The sequence below is a fragment of the Lagenorhynchus albirostris genome, chromosome 7 (assembly GCF_949774975.1).
Source record: "Lagenorhynchus albirostris chromosome 7, mLagAlb1.1, whole genome shotgun sequence".
Classification (NCBI taxonomy): domain Eukaryota; kingdom Metazoa; phylum Chordata; class Mammalia; order Artiodactyla; family Delphinidae; genus Lagenorhynchus; species Lagenorhynchus albirostris.
In genome coordinates, this window is record NC_083101.1 from 80,283,844 (window position 1) to 80,305,771 (window position 21,928).

The window sequence follows — 21,928 nt, forward strand, 5'->3', positions numbered from 1 at the left end:
AGTTCATCTGTACCATTTTTCTAGGTTCCACATATATGCGTTAATATACGATATTTGTTTTTCTCTTTCTGACTTACTTCACTCTGTATGACAGTCTCTAGATTCATCCACGTCTCTACAAATGACCCAATTTCGTTCCTTTTTATGGCTGAGCAATATTCCATTGCATATATGTACCACATCTTCGTTATCCATTCGTCTGTCGGGCATTTAGTTTGCTTCCATGACCTGGCTATTGTAAATAGTGCTGCAATGAACATTGGGATGCATGTGTCTTTTTGAATTATGGCTTTCTCTGGGTATATGTCCAGTAGTGGGATTGCTGGGTCATATGGTAATTCTACTTTTAGTTTTTTAAGGAACCTCCATACTGTTCTCCATGGTGGCTGTATCAATTTACCTTCCCACCAACAGTGCAAGAGGGTTCTCTTTTCGCCACACCCTCTCCAGCATTTGTTGTTTGTAGATTTTTTGATGATTGTCATTCTGACTGGTGTGAGGTAGTATCTCATTGTAGTTTTGATTTGCATTTCTCTAATAATTAGTGATGTTGAGCAGCTTTTCATGTGCTTTTTCGCCATCTGTATGTCTTCTTTGGAGAAATGTCTATTTAGGTCTTCTGCCCATTTTTTGGATTGGATTGTTTTTTTTTTAATATTGAGCTGCATGAGCTGTTTATATATATTGGAGATTAATCCTTTGTCTGTTGATTCGTTTGCAAGTATTTTTTCCCATTCTGAGGGTTGTCTTTTCATCTTGTTTGTATTTTCCTTTGCTTTGCAAAAGATTTTAAGTTTCCTTAGGTCCCATTTGTTTATTTTTGTTTTTATTTCCATTCCTGTAGGAGGTGGATCAAAAAAGATCTTGCTGTGATTTATGTCAGTGTTCTTCCTATGTTTTCCTCTAAGAGTTTTATAGTGTCCGGTCTTACATTTAGGTCTCTAACCCATTTTGAGTTTATTTTTGTGTATGGTGTTAGGGAGTGTTCTAATTTCATTCTTTTACATGTAGTTGTCCAGTTTTCCCAGCACCACGTATTGAAGAGACTGTCTTTTCTCCACTGTATATCCTTGCCTCCTTTTTCATAGATTAGTTGACCGTAGGTGCGTGGGTTTAGATGATGGCGCTCTTTACCCAGATGGAGGAACTGGGAGGTAGGACATCTCTGGGTAGAGAGGAGATGGTAAGTGGACTTTTGGACAGATTGAGTGAGGGGTCCGTGAAATCTCTCTCTCACTATTTCTATCACTGCCCCAACCACAGCATTTTATAAATATGGCTCAAGTGTCCATGTGTCCATTCCACCTCCCCACCACTTGTGAACTGCAAGTCCTTTGAGCATGGAGATCCAAGTCTCACTCATCTCTGTGGTTCCAGGACCAGCACAATGACAGGTACCCAACAGTAGGTGCTCAATTAGTGTCCATTGAATGGCAGGCTGGGTGTCCCCATGGAGAGATGACTTCAGCCCATTCCCATCACTGAGTCCTTATTGGAGTCAGATCCCAGACTAGTAGATGAAATCTCCTCTTAAAGGAGTAGAAGGGTGTCCTTTCCTCCCACTGCCATCGTGTGGGGTCCTGCAGCTTTGGACCAGGTGGAATGGGAAGTGGTCAGACCTGGGACATGTTGGGTGGCTGAGGAGGCCAGGATAAGACAGTTTGTGGAGCTGGCTGTGTCCAGACCAGGCCTCCCTGGAGTAGGTGCCCACACCCATTCCTGCTGCTCACAACAGGTAGATGGGCTGGGAGGGGCACTTGAGGCTGGTGGAAGGGTGGAGCAGGATGTTGGCTTAGGGGCCAGGTAAGACGGTCCAGGGACAAGCTGGCTGTATTGGCCATGCCCTCTGGCAGGCCCAAGACCTGACTGAGTTCGGTTTATTCACCTTAAGCCAAACAAGGCCTCTGTACCCACCACCCATCAGCAGGGCTCATGACTCAGACCTAATGGATCCTGGGTTGCCGTCATCAAGGAGGGGCTGTATTCCTAGAAAAGCTGGGCGCCAGTCCAAGTCTCAGTAGTCGGGGTGAAGTCTGCTGGGTGAGGCTGGGGTGTGTCAGCTCAGCCAGTGTGCATGTCCCAGGCCTTCACTCTGACCTGGAGCAGGAGATGGAGAAATCACCGGCTTCCTTGCCTGAGCACAGTTCTTTTCTTACTGTGTTGATCCCAGCACTTGTGTAGGTGCCCAGGGCTTTTAGGGCTTGGCCTCTGCTCTGCTCCTAGGAATCCCCACTCAAGGCACTTCCTTGGCATCACAGTGGCTGCACACATCTCCCCTCATACTCCCCTCATCAGGGCCCTCACAGCTGCCCTGGGAGTCAGGCTGGTGGTGGTACATATCAGCAGGCCCATTTCTCAGATGGGAACACATGCACAGGCCCAAAGAGAGGAAGGGAGGCACCCAAGTTCATCCAACAAGTTGGTGGCTGTGCTGAGACCTAAGTACGAGCTGGCCCTCCCCTCCTGGCACTCACTTCTTTGGTCACTCCACTCCAGCCACAATGGACTCCTTGATGCTTACTGCCTGAGCATGCCAAGCTCGCTCCTGTCCCAGGGCCTTTGCACTCGCCATTCCTTCGCTTGGCAGGCTCCTTCCCCAGATCTCTGCAGGAACATTTCCTTCTTGCTCACATGTCATCATCTAAAAGCAGCCTCCTCCCCTTCTGTCACATTCTCCCCTTACACCATAATTTCTCTTCTGTATAACATATCATGTGCTCATTTTGTATTTCTTTGTTGTCTGTCACTCCACTAGAATATAAGCACATGGAAGGCAGGGACTTTCTCTACCTTATTCACAGCTGAATTCCTGGTGACTAGAATAGTGCATGAAATATAGTAGGCACTTAATACGTATTTGTTGAAGGAATGAACAAACTCAGATCTCTGGGATGCAGAGAGGTACAAGGAGAGAGTTCAAGGTCCAGAACTCTCTCCTTGTACCTCCCTGCATCCCGGAGAAGCTAGAGCAGGAAGGTAGTGAGGGAGGGGTTGACTCAGGCTGGAGGGAGACAGCCCCTTTGCCAGAGACGCACCAGGCACTCTGACCCAGGCTGTGCCACCTGGGGTCTGGCATGTGTCAGCGGGCTCTCTAGGGTTCTCACGACCTCCCAGGAGCATGGAGGGACCAGTGGGGATAGCAATTGCCTTCACTCCACTGCTCCCTCTTTTCCAAAGCTGGGACCATCTCTGTCCTTGGACCCACTGTCTTCTGCCCCCTCTTGGAACTGTTACTCAGTATTTACTGGGCACCTACTGTGTGCCAGGCCCAGGACTGGGCACCCAGAGAGCTTTATGAGCAAGGTGGACAAGCAAATGCCACGAGAGCACAGGGCAAAGACTGATGGAGGAAGGAGGGGCAGTGGGAGGGGGGCATTCAGGAGGACAGCAGTGACCTTGCCCAGGCTGGTGGAGGGCAATAGGAAAGGTTTCAAAAGAGAGGGATATTTGAGCTGGTTTTTATAAGATGGGGCTGAGGGGGATTGAGATGGGAGACCCGGCATTGCCAGCAGAGAGAATAAATCATGCAAAGGGTTCAGTAGAACTGAAGAAGTGTAGGTCCAGAGTGGGGCTGGGCAAAGATGAGGCTGAAAATGTAGGTTGGAATCAATGGCTGAAGGGCCTTGAACAACAAGCTGAGGAGCCTGGGCTTTGTCCTGCTGGCAGGGGGCAGCATTACAGCACTTTGGGCAGGGGTGACTTGGTCCAATTTGCATGTTAGGAAGCTCGTCCTGGCTGCTGTGTGCAGTGGTTTGGAGTGGCAGGTGAGGAGGCAGGGATATGAGCTAGGAGACTATTGAGGTAGCCAAAGATAGTCTAGGTCAGAGATGAGGGTGGCCAGGCCCAGGGTATGGTATTGGGTGGAGAGGGACGGCATCAAGAGCTATTGAGGAAGCAGAACCTATACACTCAGTGGAAAAGCAAAGAAGGCCGCAGGCTTGGCTCTCAGATTCCACAGCTGGAAGGTGGGGGCCAGTGATTTGGCCCCCCTGACCGTTCCAGGCTTGTCTCATGCCCCTCTCTATTCACTGACGTCACCTTGGCTACACTGGCTTCTCTGTTCCCTGGATGTGCCAAGCTTCTTCCTGCCTCAGCGCTTTTATACATTCTGTTCCCTCTGCCTGCAACACTGCTCCACTCTGCTACAGCCTGCCCCGCCCACTCACCCTGTGGCCTTCTCTGATTTCCCAGATGGACAGGTCAGTCTTGGATCCTCCTAAAGCACTGAGTGTGTCTCATTCATGGGACTTATCCCAACAGTGATGATACAGTTCCGCTGCTCATTTAGTACCACTCACTCACTTAACCACAAGCTCCTTGAGGGCAGGAACTGTGTCTGACTTATTCCCTGCTGTATCCAAACACTCAGCATGGAGCTGGGCACCTAGTTGCTCATTAAACTCTTGTTGAATGAATGGGTGAATTTCAAATTAATGAATGAGGTTTATTTGGATACATTAACATCCACAGGGATGTTGTCCAATAGCAGTTGGATGTAAGAGTCAGGCTCACACTTTGGTGGGAGGACAGATTAGGAAGTTTGTTACTGTGAGTGAATCTAGGAGGTGTTTGTCTGAGGAAAGAGACCTTGGGCAGCGGGGAATGGTAGGTGGGCTTGGCAGCCCACAGGCTGCCCTTGATTTTACTCTGGACTTTGGAGGATGCAGAATTCAAGCTTTCTGTTCCCTTGAACAGCTAAAACCATTAGCAGCCATTCCTGCCACAATCATAGAGGTCTAAGGTCCAAAACAAGGGAGGTGACAAGTTCCTTTGCTCCATTCTGTCCCCTTCTCACTCTAACCTGGGACACTGGCAGACAGACCTGGGGACCAGGTGAGAAATGCTGAGAGACCCAGAAGCTTCATCATATGCAAGGGTGGGGGGACTTCCCTTGTGGTCCAGTGGTTGAGACTCCACACTTCCACTGCAGGGGGCACTCGTTCGATCCTGGTTGGGGAACTAGGATCCCGCATGCCGTGCAGCCAAAAAAAACAAAAGCAAGTGTGGGGGCAGGCAAGGGGCTGGACCTGCTCAGCCTGGAGGTGCTCATCTGGGGTTCATGCAGGTACAGGAAGCTAGACAGGGAAGCAGATCTCTTGTGTGAGGAAGGGCTCCGTTCAAAACCATCCAACAATGAAGACAAATACTGTGTGATATCACTTATATGTGCAATCTAAAAAATAAAACAAACTAATGAACATAACAAAACAGAAACTGACTCACAGATATAGAGAACAAACTAGTGGTTACCAGTGGGGAGAGGGAAGGGAGTGGCATGATACAGGTAGGGGATTAAGAGGTACAAACTACTGTGGATAAAATAAATAAGCTACAGGGATATATTGTACAGCACAGAGAATATAGCCAACACTTTATAATAATTATAAGTGGAGTATAGACTTTAAAAATTGTGAATCACTATGTCGTACACCTGAAACTTATATAACATTCTACATCATCTATACCTCACTAAAAATATTAAAAGAAATCAAACCTTAAGAAAAACCCATCCAACAATGAAACTTCTCCCCATCACTGGAGGATGAATGACTTCTTGGTGGGGCTGCTGTAGGAAGGTCTGAGTGGAAGAGGAGAGAGAACCTAGATGACCTTTAAAATTCCCCTTCCTTTATGAGATGGCGTTCTTACCTTAGGGCAGGAAATCATGGTTAAATATTTGCTCTGCCCAGCTGGGCAATGGAAGGACATCTGCCACCTGTCCTTCCACCTCAGAGGCATTCCTGAGAAGGGGCAGGAGGATCTCAATGCTGAGTTATGGACCTCAGGTGGGGTTGGCTGTAGATCCCAGGCTTCTATCAGCCTGTGAGGGTGATTGTCTGGCTGCCTGTGGCCCCCAAAGGGGCTATTCTTGAACAAGAATCCTTCCTATTAATTCATTTAACTATTTTTACAACCTATTCGTAGGCTTGAAATCATTCAAAGTAAAAAGGTTTTTTTTTAAAAAAAAAACACTGATTCAAATATTTCAGAGTAGGGCTCAGCATCTGTAGTTTAAAGTTCTCCCCAGGGAAATTTATCTGCAGATGGAGCTGAAAATCACGGATCTAAACGAATTAGAGGAATGCATATGTAAATAAAATTTTGTTATTCTCTTTATAATCTGAAATTCTTTGAGGCTTCCCTGGTGGTGCAGTGGTTGGGAATCAGCCTGCCAATGCAGGACACAGGGGTTCCGGCCCTGGTCCGGGAGGATCTCACGTGCTGCGGAGCGGCTGGGCCCATGCGCTACAACTGCTGGGCTTGCGCTCTGGAGCCCACGAGCCACAGCTCCTGGGCCCGCGGGCCACAACTCCTGAGGCCTGCGCGCCTGGAGCCCGTGCTCCGCAATGGGAGAGGCCGCCGCAGTGAGAGGCCCGCGCACGGCAGCGAAGAGTGGCTCCCGCCTGCCGCAGCTGGAGAGGGCCTGTGCGCAGCAAATGCAGCCAAAAATAAATAAATTAATTTAAAAAAAATTCTTTGAAAACAGATAACCAAATATCTTAGTCATATACCTGTATAAGTAAGGGGAAGTTTTAGATACTGATTTTTCTTTTTTAAATTCTTATTTTAAAATTAATTAATTAATTTTGGGTGTGTCGGGTCTTCGTTGCTGTGCGCGGGCTTTTCTCTAGTTGAGGCGAGCGGGGGCTTCTCTTGTGGAGCACGGGCTCTAGGCATGCAGGCTTCAGTAGTTGTAGCTCACGGGCTTAGTTGCTCTGCGGCATGTGGGATCTTCCTGCACCAGGGCTTGAACCCGTGTCCCCTACATTGGCAGGCGGATTCTAAAACACTGCGCCACCAAGGAAGTCCCCTAGATATTGATTTTTCCTGAACAGAATCTTATCTGTATTTAACCCATTTAAATGTAAAAGAACATAGACTACATGCAAAGCATGAGGGCATCTTCCTTACAATATGTTTTATTTTACTTTTTTTTCCTCTGTCAGTTGCACCCTCTTCATGGTGCAAAAAAAGAAATAAAAATAAATGAAAAGAATAATTTCTATTTATACCTTATTTCATACTCTGCAAAGTGTTTACCCATCTGCTATCACCACCTCTCGTCTTCACAGCAGCCCTAGGAGGGAGACAGAGCCAGAATTATCTTCCCCATTTTATGGTGGGTAAACTGAGGTCCAGTTTAACAAAAGCAGCTTTTCTGAGCTCACGAAGTTGGTTAGTGTCAGCACTGGCCAAAGGAACCCATGACTCCAGCCCCTTTTCTCTGCCTCTGACCACCTTCCAATTGCTGCTTTTTTGTTTTCTTTTTGATATCTGTCTCAGTCTCTCTGAATTAGTCTCTCTTTGTTTTCCTCTTTTTTTTAAATAAATTTATTTATTTTATTTATTTATTTTTGCCTGTGTTGGGTCTTCGTTGCTGTGCACAGGCTTTCTCTCTAGTTGCGGTGAGCGGGGGCTACTCTTTGTTGCAGTGCGCAGGCATCTCATTGCAGTGGCTTCTCTGGTTGCGGAGCACGGGCTCTAGGAGCGCAGGCTTCAGTAGTTGTGGCACGTGGTCTCTAGAGCGTAGGCTCAGTAGTTGTGGCGCACGGGCTTAGTTGCTCCGTGGCACATGGGATCTTCCCCGACCAGCGCTCAAACCCATGTTCCCTGCATTGGCAGGCGGATTCTTAACCACTGCGCCACCAGGGAAGCCCCTGTCTTCCTCTTTCTACTTGTTTCCCTCTGCCTCTTGCTTCAGCCCTCAGTCTGGAGTCAGCTTTGCAAGTTGTCCAAACTTTTTCTCACTTCCAAAATCTGCTGGCCATAGCGCCAGCCCCCGCCCCAGGCCACCACAAGCTCAGCGTCTCTGCAGAGAACAAACCCTTTCTAGATGCCAAGGTGCAGATAGGTGACACCTCCGGCCTCTCCATCTGGCCTCAGGTAAGATAAGGGTGGGGATCAGCACTATAAACAGGCCTCTATCGTCCCTGGCCCAGGCCCCAGCTCACTCAGGCCACGTCAGCCCAGGATCAGCATGGCTGTTCGCCTGTGGGTGGTCACCCTGGCCTTGGCTGCCCTCTTCCTTGTGGGCAGGGGTGAGTAGGCAGAACCTGGATTCTCTGGCTTGGTGTTGGTAGGTGAGCTTGCGTGGAGCAGAGGCAGGGCCTGGAGCACCCTCTAAGGCCTTGGTTTTCTGCATATACCTTCTTTCTGCACACTGGGCTAGGAGAAAAGAAACCTGGGTTCAAATCCTAACCCTGTCCCAGAATTGCAAAAGTCCCCTCCCCTCTTGGGGACTCTGTTTCTCCAGCTATAAAGTAGGAGGTTGTTCTAGTTCAAAGCTGCACTGAGCAACTACTGGGCTAGAGATCTGGGAGGCAGAAGAGAGAAGTCTTATCTCTGGGGAGATAGGCAAGTCTGGTGGCTGTAGGGTGGTGGGTGCTGAAGAAAGCTTGGCCTGGGTCCTCTGAGCTCCCATCTGCTCTGACAGGCTGTGGTTGTGGGGCTGAGAGCAGCCTTGTGAGCACAAGGGAGCCCTCGCCCTGGGCTACACACATGCCCGCAGGAGTGGGGCCTGCTCAGGGCCTAGGGCACCTCTGCAGTCTCGCACCTGCTGGGTATCAGGCATTGTTCTGAGCCCTTAGAACTTATCAGTGAGCACACCAGAAAAAGAACTGTCCTGATAGGTCTTTAAATCCAGTGGGGTTTGAGGGAGGGGAACCAACAATAAACAAGACAGGTGCAATGTATGTTAGAAGGTGATAAAGCCTAAGGAAAAAAATACCGGGCAGGGTGATGGGGATTGAGAGGGGGTTGCAATGTTAAATAGGAGGAGTTCTCTCTGAGAGGCTGATGTTTGAGCAAAGCTTGAAGGAGGCAGAGGAGTGAGCCATGGGGGTATCTAAGAGAAGTGGGTTCCAGGCAGAGGGAACAGGCAGTGCAAAGGCCCTGAGGTAGGAGCATGTCTGGAGTGTTTGAGGTACGGCAAGGAGGCCAGCGGGGCTAGAAGAGAGTGAGGGGCAGGGTGCAGAGAGATAGGAGAAGAGATGATACAGGCAACTGGGAACTATATTGGGTAAGGCATTGGAGGTCAATGTGAGGGCATGGCTTTTCCTTTGAGTGAAATGGGAGACACTGAAGTGTAATGAGCAGAGTTATGTGTTAAAAGGTTTGCTCTGGTTGCTAAGTTGAGAACAGACTAAAAGGGGAAGCAGGGAGACTATTTAGGACACACCTGGACAAAGTCATGATGTTACAGAGCAAAGCCCAGCAGGACCCCAGGGACATTGGCCTCATGGCCAGTCTCAAACCCATTTCCCCAGCTGGGGACATAGACTAGGAGCTGACACAATAGAGAATGGGTCTGCAGACTCTGGCCTGGCACAGCCTGCTTACTCCCAGCCTGGCATCCATTCCATCAGCAGCTCTCTTGTTGGGAACACTGAAGAGGCTGCCCTAAAGAGAGTCCTTTTGCCCATTGCAGATTCCTGCCTGGGCTGTGTGAGGAAGGGGCACACTGGGCCAAGGTCAAGGGCAGTCTGGGGGTAAATGCAACTTCCCACATCATCCAGGAAGAAACTCTGACACCACAGGGTTCTGAACTTCTCCCCCACAATGCACATTAGTGGTCAAATCCTGGACACTCACTGTGTGAAGGGCATTGCCACTTGGAGGCAGAGACAAAGGAACCCCAAGGCACTCAGGTCTGGCAAGAGTGACCCGGTGAGTGGGTGAGCACATGGTGGTGTGAAAGAAGCTACTAGGGTCTAGCTGTTTGTGGCCCCCCCAAATTCATATGTTGAGATTCTAACTCCCAAGGTGATAGTATTGGGTGGTGGGACCTTTGGGGGGTGATTAGGTCATGAAGGCAGAGTCCACATGAATGGGATTGGTGCCCTTATAAATGAGGCCCCAGAGAGCTCCTTCACCCCTTCACCACGTGAGGACACAGTGAGAAGGCACCGACTACTAACCAGGAAGAGGGTTCTTGCCAGACACCAAGTTTGCCGGCACCATGACCTTAGACTTCCAGTCTCCAAAAGTATGAGTAATAAACGTTTGTTGATAAGCCACCCAGTTTATGCTATTTTTGTTATAGCAGCCCAAACGGACTAAAACAGAAGCCTAAGTCCAGGCCTGCTCAGGAAGCCCTGGGGGATATCAGGGAATACTTCACTGGGAGGTGGTCTGTGTCTTGAAAGGAGGGTCTGACTCAATAGGAGGAGAAGGAGAATAGGGACATTTCAGGCAGAGGGACCAGCATAAGCCAACACAGAGCTTGTTCCAGAAGAGTGAGCAGAGAGGAATGGCGGGGGCATAGGGGCATGGGGAGGTATACGAGGAAGTGAGCCCAGGGGAAGTTTGGGGTCAGCTCACGCGGTGCCCTAAACATAAGATGAAGAGGCTTAGTGGTCACAATAGGGAGCCTTGGAAGGGCTTTATTATTTTTTTTTTAATGCTTTTTCTCCCCCGCTAACAATTATGCACCATGAAAGGTACAAGTCTTATCACTCAATGAATCCTATTCAATGAAGTTTTTTTTTTTTTTTTTTTTGCAGTACGCGGGCCTCTCACCGCTGTGGCCCCCCCCTTTTGCGGAGCGCAGGCTCCGGACGCACAGCCTCAGCGGCCATGGCTCACGGGCCCAGCCGCTCCGCGGCATGTGGGATCTTCCCGGACCAGGGCACAAACCCGTGTCCCCTGCATCGGCAGGCGGACTCTCAACCACTGCGCCACCAGGGAAGCCCCTATTCAATGAGTTTTGATGAGGCATATACCTGTGTAACCCAGACCCTTACCAAGATACAGAACAGTCCCATCATTCCAGAAATTTCCTTCATGTCAGTCAATCCCTGCCCCTACCCCACCCCTGCCCCAGAGGTAACCACAGCTCTGACTTTTTTCCACCATACATTAGTTTGCCTGCTCTAGAATGTCACACAGATGAAACCATACAGTGTGGAGTCTTTTGTGTCTGGCTTCTTAGGCGTGTTTTTGAGATTCAGCCATGGTGTTGCATGTTATCAGTTATTGGATTGTTGGGGTTTATTAATTAATTAATTAATTTATGGCTTCGTTGGGTCTTTGTTGCTGCACGCGGGCTTTCTCTAGTTGCAGCGAGCGGGGGCTACTCTTTGTTGTGGTGCGCGGGCTTCTCGCTGTGGTGCCTTCTCTTGTTGTGAAGCACGGGCTCTAGGCATGCGGGCTTCAGTAGTTGTGGCTCGCAGGCTCTAGAGCACAGGCTCAGTAGTTGTGGCGCACGGGCTTAGATGCTCCGTGGCATGTGGGATCTTCCCGGACCAGGGCTCGAACCTGTGTCCCCTGCACTGGCAGGCTAATTCTTAACCACTGCACCACCAGGGAAGCCCTATTGGCTTTTCATTGTTGAGTTGTATTGTACTGTACTGTGTATCACAGTTTATCCATTCGCCTGTTGATGGACATTTGGATAATTTCCAGTTTGGGTGATTATGACATGGAAGGGTTTTGAGCAGTGTGGTGACAAGGGTAGATTTGCATGTTGACACTTCAACAGTGCATCAGAGGTCAGTTTTGGTTCCCTTCTTCCTCTCTGCCTTGGAAATCTCTTGTAATAGCACCTCCAGGAAAAGCTAAAACCACAGCGCCTCGCCCACCTCTAGGGATAGAGAGCTCTCCACTTCTGGAGACAGCCTCCTTCATTAAGGCATAGCTCCCACTGAGAGAAAATTCTGGAACCCACACCTGCTTCTTTGCAGCCTCCTCACGCAGATGAGCTCTGCCCTGTGAGGCTGAGAATGGCTCATCTCTCCCATGGCCCCATGACAGCCCTTCAGAGACTTCAGGAAGCAGCCTGCCCTTCTTCAACTTACATGGATACCTTTTCTTACACCTGTGGTCTTAAATACAGATCCCGTTCCCTCATCCACCTGTCACACTCGCCAGTCACATCACAATTTGCTCATGTCCTGTAAGAAGTGCGTCCAGAACTCAAGGGGCCATGGGGCATGACTGCGTGTGTGGAGTGACAGATCCATGTGCAAATCCAAGCTCTGCCCTTAACAAACTGTGTTGCTTTACCTGTGAGCCTCTTTCATAAGTTGGTCAAGTTTCCCGGGAAGCAGACTCTGGGGAGTGCTCACGGTGTAACACCTATGAGGGATGAGGGGTGTTGCCTGTGATGTAGTAGAGCTGGGATGGCCCATTAGCATCATTCTGAGTAGGGAGGAGTAGTTCAGACCGTTGTACCCACATCACGCTGACATTGGATGCGAGCTGTTTCTGGGTAGGGAATGTGACCTTGGGCAAGGCAACTCCATTCTCTGAGGGTAATTCCCAGGAAAGGACTCTGCCGTGAGCAGCCAATACTCCTGGCAGCTGAGGAAATGAGTGCCTCTGGGGGTCGCAGACCACTGCTTCCTCTCCTGCCTGTTACACAGGCTTGAGAAAGCTGTGAATAGCAGTCAAGATCACGTGTTGTCATGGCCTGGTACACAGTAACTGAATTATTTTCATTGCTATTATATGGAATATAACAATCCCAGTGGGATCTAACTAATAACGAACAGGCTGGACTTTGATCTCCCTAATTCTAGACTTTCTGTCTCAGTTCTTATAATACAAGGTCACATGAGCTTTCTGGGAGCCCCTCTCTGGTGACTCACTACCTTTCCTTGAGGAATTCCAGATGGGGTGGTGGCTGGACAGATGCCCCAAAGAAGCTGTCCTCAGGCCCCTGGACCTGGGGCCTAGAGCCAGTATCACCTAATTCTTGCTTCTTTGCCTTTCGGAAGTGCCAGTGTCGGCAGCAAAGTTCATTTTCTCAAGAATGCTAAGGCAGCTGCTTGCAGTTCTGGCCTCAGGGCTGCTGATCTGGCCTTCCTTCTGCAGAGGGGAGCCCTCTCATCCATGCTGGGAAACCGGGCTTCTTCTTCTTTACACTCCTGCTCATACAACTTCAATGGCTCCGCAGTGGCCAGGGTGGCCTCCTGAGCATGCATGCTCCCCAGGTTAGCCCTTCCAGGCTGAGCAGGCCCACCCGCTTTGCCAAAGATTCACGGCTAATCAGTGCAGAGCTCAGGTCTCTCAGGCCTGGGGCCTTCACTGCTGCAGGGCACTGCCCCCCTCACCATATCCCTACCCCAGACCCCAATCCTAGTCCTGACCCAATTCTGACCCTGACCTCAGGGCTGGCTTGAAACCCTTTCAGGATGAGCTTCAATTAAGTCCCATTTCTCCAGCCTTCTCATACTAGGGGCCTGATAGGTCATGCGGGCCAGGATGAGTTCAGGAGCCCCCAGGGAGGCGGGGCCTCCTAGGAATGATGGGTGGTTCCGTCTCCCGGGGTCCTCAATAGGACCAGCAGCAGGGTTCTATTAGACCCCGTGAGGAGTGTGTGAGCCCATAAAGACAGGCACTCACCTGGATGCCCGCATACTTGGGCTCAGCAGATATAGGTACACACTTACATACACACCCACGGTCCACGGTTGTGTACACACACATAAGCAAACGTGCCAAAGGGCCCTGAGTGGTTGGTTTCATGCTCTTTGGACCCACACTGGGGCCTTCTTGAATCTGGCTCCTCCGTGGAGATCCCCGCCTGGCTGCAAGCAGAGCCCCCAGTTCCCTCCTCTCTGCCTCCGAATCCCTGAGCGCCTCCCCCTTCCTCTCTTCCACAGCCCATCTGTGAGCACATGGCAGAATCTCCAGTCTGCCCCTAGATATATGACCCAGTTTGTGGCACTGACGGGGTCACGTATGACAGTGAATGCAAGCTCTGCTTGGCTCGCATGTAAGTCCACCCCCCCACCTTCCCCTGGGTTGGCTTGGGTGGGCCCCATCTGTGGTGCATATGAGTCTGAAAGGAGCAGGTCTTGACCTGCTTCTTCCTTCACTCACACTTGGCCTGGGAAGAGTCCTCCAACATTTGCCCGTAACAGAGTGAGTGCAAGTATAAATCAAAAGAAGGCACATGGTTCCAAGCAGAAAGCCCCACTGGTTGGGGGTTTAGGGTTCGGGTAGAAACTCTGGGCTCTTTTCCTTGTTCTGCCCCCGACTGACTAGGTGACCTTATTTGTTCATTTATTCCTCCAGTCAACAATTATTTATTGAACACCTACTGTGTGCCGGGCACTGGGGATACAACAGGGCATAATAAGCTAGACAGCATTACCGGCTCCTGGGGCAAACAGTCAGTCTAAGGGGGAAGCCAAGCTGAAGGTCAGCCAACAGCAGCACAGAATGCTAAAGGCCCAGATGGGGGCGCACAGGGTACTGTGGGTACCAGGCAAGGACAAGGCAGGGAAGACTTCCCAGGGGAGGCGACACCTCAGCTCAGCCCTGAGGGATAAGTAGAAACTAGGTAGGAAAAAGAAGAAACAAGGGAAGGTAATTCCAAGTAGAGAAATGAGTTTGGAAAGATCTAGAAGGGAAAGAAAGTTTATATTTGAGGAAATATAAGAAGGTGGGTATGGTGGAGGACATTCTCATTTAAAGGAGAATAGGGGAGAGGCAAGAAATGAGTCTTAGAGCAAGCAGGGCCGGAACATGACCTTGGTACATCGGATCTCCTATTTGGTCTCATTTCTTCATTCATAAGACCTTGAGCCGGCCAGAGCTAAGTGAGAACACAGAAGAGAAGAAAGTCTTTGGAAGCTGCAATACTCTAGACAGATGGACAGTGTCCTAACTTGGAAAACAATCATGATAATTAAAGGCTCATGGTTACATTGGGAGTAGAATCGACAAGCTGTGAGATTGGATGTGAGGGGTTGACAGGCAGGAAGGAAGCAAGAGCAACATGCTGGTTTCTAACTTGTAGGCTTGGGTGGCTGGTGGTGTCATGTGGCAGGGGGCAGGGTGTGCGTGGCAGGTTTGTGAGGTGATGATGTTCGTGGACAGTGGAGCCTCTGGGACAACCCAGCGGCGATGTACAATGGACAATCACATGAACAGGCCTGGAGTCTAAGACAGAGGTCCAGGCCAGAGACAGATTTGTGGCCAACAGCATGCAGAGGTGGTTGAAAGCCCAGGAAGCTGAAACCGCCCCAGGGGAGGGTGTACAGAGGGAAAAGCTGTAGAAGGATATGCCCAGGGAGCCCTGGGACCTCCCCCGCACTGTACACTGGGTGGGTGGGCAGAGCTCAGCAGGGGGTCTGGACTGGGCCAGGGTTCCTGAAGGGTACATTACGGTTCCTGAGGAGGTGGCCTCATCCTTGTCTGCTGTGATCCTAGAAAAAAGACAGGACATCCAGATCATGAACGATGGCAAATGCTAACCCCACAGGAGCCCCTTGAGCCATGAAGCTTCAGGCTGGAGAACCGTGGTGGGCATGGAGAGGATGTGACATGAAATAAAAGATTCAGCACAACCTGGCCAAGCAGGTCAGTGTCTGTGGGGATCCTGGGGAGGAGGCTGGCATAGGGGGGAATTTTGCTGTCCTCCCTACTCTGAATCTGATGTCCTCTCCATCACTCTGATGCTCCTCAACCCTGCCACATGTTCCCCTAGAGGTCCCAGGCATCTTCTGCCTTCTCGAGGGGGTCACGACTCTGAGAGTCAGTCCCTGTCCCCAGGGCTCTATGCAGTGCTCCTGTGTGCCCCAGCCTGGCCTGTCACTGAGGTCAAGAACCTAAGTGAAATCTGTACCCTCTGCCACTGCAAGGCCCAGCCTCGAACAGCCTTTGGGAGGGTCCCACACCCCTCACAGTTTTCTCCCTGGGCTGTACCAGCACCCCAAATCTCACTCACACACACACACACACACACAGACCGCCCCCGCCACATGTCGACACTATCATGGCTGATATTCAGGTGGTATTCATCATACATCTGACTGCTTATTACAATACTGAACCAGGTCTATAATTGTTGACAACAGGTGCTGCCCCAAGCCCTTAAGTGTCCCCCTGCACCCTGGCCACCATAGCAGGATCATGTCCAGACCCTGCTCTTCTCTTTTGGTCAACATCCATTCTGACTGGTTGTTAAATATGTTGACATTGGACACACACAGCTCACAGGCACTCACACAATGGCCCACAGGGACACGTAGCATTGGGAAATCCCACCATAGACAGAGATCCCAGCCTGTGGTATATGTCAGATACCCGCTCTTGGCCAAAGCTTACAGGAGGAGCCTTTTGGTAGTGGTGGAGGTGGTGGGCAGAAGAGTGTGGAGAGGGGCCTGGCAGGCGGCAGCAGGGTCACACAGACTCAGATTCCTGCTCCAGGGCAGGCAGCTGGAGCAGGAAATGCTCGGTGGGAAAACACACACTGGGAGGAAAGTGGGGGCAGGGAGGACAGGAACCAGCATTCCCTGGACCACTGAAATGGGAACCTGGGCAGGAATTGTTGCTGATAGGTCTGCAGGTAGCAGGGACTGAGAGGTCACCTGTAAGGCCCTTCTATGGCTATTGACAATAGAAACTTGTTTCCCACCTGCATAGGGTTGGTATAGGATTAAGTCTGGCTGTGAGAGACCAAAAAGCCAAAATAACAGTGGCTTAAACAGATAGAAGTTAATTTCTCTCACACACAGACCTATGTAGTATGCTAACTTCATGTTCCTTTTATATTATACTCTGTTATCCTTATCAGTTTCCACCCCAATGTCCGAATAGCCGCTTCAATTCCAACCATCATGTCTACACTCAGCCCACAGAGACGGGGGAGGGGCACTCTACTGCATCTGACGATGCTTCCCTAAGATGTACACACAACCCATTGGCTAAAATGTAGTCTCTTGGCCATGCTAGTGCAAAAAGACTGGGAAATATTATTTTATCTGGTTGGCCACGTATTAAGCTGCAAATTAGTAGTTCACTTAGTGTAGGAAGAGTGGATATTGGTGACATCTAAGTCTCTGCCCTAAGTGGGAAGCCCCTCTTAGACCCAAGTGGCAGAGCTCAGCCAAGCTTCTCCTCAGTGACCCTCCCCTCCCAGGCTTCCACACATGATGAGGAATCACAAAGGTTAAGCCTGAGCAATGTGCCAGAACACCACACAAAGAAAGACCTAATTCCCTACTTTACAGATATGGAGACTGTGGCCCTGTCTCTGGGAACCACCCTGAAATGTAAGTGTGGGCCCCAAAGGCCTGTCTATGGCATGTGACCCTGCTGGCATGGCCACTGCTGATTGGCCAGAAGATTATTCTCCAGATTTTTCAAATCAGAAATAAGAAAACACACACCAATGTAAAACAATTATACTCCAATAAAGATAAGAAAGAAAGAAAGAAAGAAAGAGAGGGGGGAGGGGGAGGGGGAGAGAGGGAGAGAGGGAGAGAGGGAGAGAGGGAGAGAGGGAGAGAGGGAGAGAGGGAGAGAGGGAGAGAGGGAGAGAGAGAAAGAAAAGAAAAAAGAAAGAAGGAAACAGAGGCAGTTCCTCTCTGGTAGTGACATGCAATGAGATACAGACAAATTTCAGGCAGCATTTGTGTTCCTGGAGCCCAACTGCCCTTGAACTTCCCAAAGTTACATGAGATAACATCCTACCAACAAATTTTCTATTTCAACAGTCTCTCTGGAATAGGTTTGTGGTGTTTTCAACTAAGAGTCCTGACTACCAGATGAAGAAGGGCTTCTCAGAGGGGATAAACTGTTTTTTTTTTTTTTTTTTTTGCGGTACGCGGGCCTCTCACTGTTGTGGCCTCTCCCATTGCAGAGCACAGGCTCCGGACACGCAGGCTCAGCGGCCATGGCTCACAGGCCCAGCCGCTCTGCGGCATGTGGGATCTTCCCGGACCGGGGCACAAACCTACATCCCCTGCATCGGCAGGCGGACTCTCAACCACTGCGCCACCAGGGAAGCCTGAGGGGATAAACTTTAAGCTGTGCCTCGAAGGATAAGCAGAAATAATTGACTGAACAGAAAATGTGTGGGAGAATTCTTCCAACTCTGTGAGGCTGAAGGATGTTTGTGGGATCACAGAGCCCCATTTGTTCCCCTGCGGCAGGACTGATCATGTTATGCGCAAGTGGGCAACTGAGGTGTACTCTTTCCCTGTTCATAGGCAGAGATGCCCTGTAGATGTGCAGATCTATGTGAGTGGGCCGTGTTACTACCCTGCACATGTGCTGGGCAGCCCACCCTTAAATAAGACAGTGGCTAGCAGATGCTATAAATCCCAGTGCTGACGGAGCTTCAGTGGGTGAGTGCAGCAGTGGAAATTTCACTATTAATGTCTGCGGTCAACATTCATTCATTCTCCAAATATTTATTGAGCATCTAATATAAACCAGACAATCTGCTTGAAATATACTGTTAACAAGACAAAGAAGCTCCTTAACCCAAGGAACTCACAGTCTAGCATAAAGGCAAATATTAATCAAATAATCCCACAAATAAATCATCATAGACCATGATAAACGCTGTTTATCGTAAAAAGTCATGACAAACTGTGAGAGGATATCACCTGGAGGCTTGATGTTCTCAGACAGTAGTAGGTGAGGTTTCTCCATGAAGAGACGTTTATGTTCTGAAGCATGAACAGGAGTCGCCTAGGACAGGGGTAGGGGAAGGGGAAGGATGGCGTGGAGCTGTCCAAGCAGAGGAACAGCGTCTGCAAAGACCCCAGGGCGGGAGAGGGCACAGAGCACCTGAGGGCCTGAACTAGACCAGAGTGGCTGACAGCAGAGAACAAACAGGAGAGTGGCCCGAGATGAGACGGGAGCAGGGTACGGACCTTGGCCTCTGAGGTTTTTAAGCAGGGGACTGACATGGTAATTTGTGTACTTCATGATCACTCAGCTGCTCTGTGGAGAATGAACTGGAGAGGGCCAGAGGGGAGCTGCAGAGGCCAACATGGGAGATAAATAGAAGAAAAAGAGAAAATGAGAGGGTGTGAGCAACCCCATGTTAGTTGGGAGGCAAACTGGCAGAGATTAAGGACTTAGGCTCGGACTCAAGCTACCCAGTTTGTGTCCTGGCTTTGTCACTTACTCTGTGATTGTGAGCAAATTACCTGAGCTCATCTATAAAACAGGGATAGTATCTGTCTACCTCCTAGATTGTGTAAGGATTAAATGACCAATACACCTCAAGAACTTAGAGTGGTACCCGGCACACAGGAACGTGCTGGGGCTCAAGGCCACACAGCTACTACCTAGAAACAGAGAAATACTGGACTGCTCTGATTAAAGCTGGGGGTGGGCGGGCCGGGCCCCAAGCCTCGTCCACTTGTCCACCCCTAACCACCACCTTGTCCTAGTCCCACCCATGCAGCCCTAAATACCTGGGACTTCACAGACTCCCTCTCTGCCAAAGAAGGTTGACCTCAGAGTGGCCTGCTGGAAGCCTGTCTCCTGGGCACTGTGTGAAAAAATGGGGTGATGGCCGCTGACCTGTTTAAGCATTCCAGCACACAGGGCCACTCTCAACTTTATAACATAACTAGACTAGAACCTCAGAAGGCTTTTGCTTCCCATACTTCATCTACCAAAAGGAAAAAAAAGTCTAAACACTCTTCTGCTTGCTGACGTATATATAAACTGTTTTATTTTTTAAATAACAATGAAGGGGAAAAAGGCCACAAAACAGACAAAAACAGCCTCGAAGAACTCGAAGGACATGTAGATCTCAGAAGGGTACGGTTAACAGAAATGCCTTTGAAGGAACTCCTGAGAAGTTTATGGTGGCCCTCACTACCTGCCTGCTTTATTATTCACTCTGTCTCTCTTCTCTGCCCCTCCTAAGCCATGGTTGTGACCCGGTTTCGAGCAGAGACTTAGTCAACTCTGGGCTGTAACCTCCTAGAGATCTGCTTGGGGACAAGGAAGCCCATGGATCAACCACAGGCCCCAGTCCAGGAGCGGCCCCGAGACCTCACGCCTGTGACTGGTCAGGGTCACCGGGGGGTGAAGACAGGGTCTATGAACCCACAACCCAGCCAGCTGTTCCAGAATTAGGTCACAATGAGAGATACTTGGACTACCTGTGTGCCAAACACCTGTTCTCAGCCATTCCTAACATTCCTGACCAGATGTAGCCTCCTGGTGATTCTGGTTTACACAGATGGGGCTATGGGATCATAAGGGCAAAAAGGCCTCATGTATCTGAAGACAGGATAGCTGATAAACCCAGAACTACCCCAGGACAAATGAGAGCTCTCACCAGCCCAAAGAAAGCATCCAAAGGTCAAAAAAGCTGGGAAGACTTGGGCAGAGGAGGCCCTCTCCAGACAAGGTGGGCTGCTGGACAGCACAGATATACACAGACGGAATGAGAAACTGACAGGTGCGCTAAGATTGCACAGACAAGTGTTCACTGAGAGCAGGTATAAGAGAAGGAAAACTTGCAATCAGCCAGCTGTCCCCAGCAGCCCCGGGGAAAGCACGTAACTTCTGTTCCAGAGAGTGCAGAGCTGGTGGAGCTGTTCTTCAAGGCAGCGCAGCCTTCTCCACCTCACCTCAGTCAGCCAAGGCCAAGTTAGTGGCCTGCAGTCGCTCCATCTCCTGGCAGATGCTCTGCTCCACTGTATCACATGCAGCTAGGAACGCCTACAAGGTAAATGCAGAGCAGTAAGGGCCCACTCGGGGCCAGGCACCCCTGCCAGCCCCACCTGCAAAAGGCTCTTTGCCCAGCCACTCTGGGGAACCCCTGGGCGACTGACTCAGGTTGAAACAGGTGTGCAGGGATGGAGATGGCCTGGGCTCCAGAGGAAGGAGGGGGAGGTAGAGGAAGCACAGGACCAGGGCTTCTGACAGTGCTCTATGCCAACAACCCCCAAAGGGTGCTGAGGACAGGAAGCCAGGCCACTGCAACTGCACGATTTCAGGGGGTCCTGTCCATCGGATCAGTATAACATGTCAGCCCTATCTGCTCTCCAGCCATCTTCCTTCTCAATTAGTTTAAATCCAAATTTAATTACAGGGACATGAAAGGAGCTCTTCTCTTAGGTTCTGGGTTCATGCTGAGATGTAACAACCAAAGAGAGGCCACACCACATTTGTACTCTACCCTACTTTGAACAGATACATGCACCAACACATTACACTTTGTGATGCCCTACCACACAACTCACCTGAATCTTTTTCACCAAACCCTTCCTTTTCATTCGACTGTCTTTGAAATTTTCTGGCAGAACCTATGGAAGAATAAGTTGACGTATAAATAATCCTCAGTGAAAATGACATAACACGTCAGAAATACCTACAGTATACCGAACAGGCCACAGGTCACTAATGTGAATGACATGCATTTTCAGGAATCACTTCCCTGGATCTGTACCCTACATGGCCCTTCCCATGGCTCTCACCCCTATACAAGCTCCCTTTGTTCTTGGTGTTGGGGCCATAGATCTATAACATGGACTTTGTCCTCCCACTGTTTCCTGTACATGGATACCGTGCCCTGGCTGGACCATGAGCTCAGGGTGGCAGGAAAAGCACAGTGCTTTTTTGCTTCTTCTTTACCACCTCCCCCCAAGAATCCCAAGCAGAGTAGTTTAGGCTAGAGATATCATTGCTGTGTCATCTCTAAGAGGGAGCGTGGCATCGATGATTCCCAACAGCCTCACAGGAGCTGGGTCTGACTGAATTCTGTACAGTTAATGAGCTCAGTGAAATGTCAGACACATGTGTTACGAAAGTTAAGCCCTGTGTTTCTCTAACCATGAGATCATGGACCATCCCAGCTTCCTGAGGATTAGATGCTACTGGCATACATAAATAAAAATAACAGGGACTTCCCTGGCAGTCCAGTGGTTAAGATTCTGCACTCCCAATGCAGGGGCATGGGTTCAATCCCTGATCGGGGAACTAAGATCCCACATGCCGTGGCCAAAATAAATAAATAAATACATAAATAATATGACAAAAGCCCTATGTTGGTGGGACAGGAGAAATCAGGAACCATCTTACCTTTCTGTGTATTCACCAAAGACCTAGCAGTGTCTGGTACGCAATAGGTGCTCAATACCCTCAGGCAGTGAGTGCGATACTGAAAGAGTGAAACTGACTGAAAAATAGTCAAAGGAAACTAGTTCTTCTCAGCTGAATA

General features: G+C 49.8%; 1 protein-coding gene across 8 annotated transcripts in view; it reads right to left on the bottom strand.

Moving 5' to 3' along the window:
* Positions 1–21,928, bottom strand: part of BAG1 (BAG cochaperone 1) — a 57,483-nt gene that overhangs the window by 20,596 nt on the left and 14,959 nt on the right. For 2 of the 8 annotated variants that reach the window (XM_060155215.1, XM_060155219.1), the window contains exons 6-11: positions 20,952–21,014; positions 20,337–20,427; positions 15,116–15,155; positions 7,953–8,161; positions 7,014–7,078; positions 5,495–5,578 (exon numbers count right to left, since the gene is read on the bottom strand). In XM_060155215.1, coding sequence (XP_060011198.1) covers positions 20,338–20,427; positions 20,952–21,014 — 153 coding nt within the window. In that variant the 3' untranslated portion in view covers positions 5,495–5,578; positions 7,014–7,078; positions 7,953–8,161; positions 15,116–15,155; position 20,337. Of the gene's footprint in view, positions 1–1,943; positions 2,098–5,494; positions 5,650–7,013; positions 7,079–7,952; positions 8,167–15,115; positions 15,156–20,336; positions 20,428–20,951; positions 21,015–21,062; positions 21,869–21,928 lie in introns of those variants that run through there. The other 6 variants (XM_060155220.1, XM_060155222.1, XM_060155218.1 and 3 more) reach the window with 5 other exon arrangements.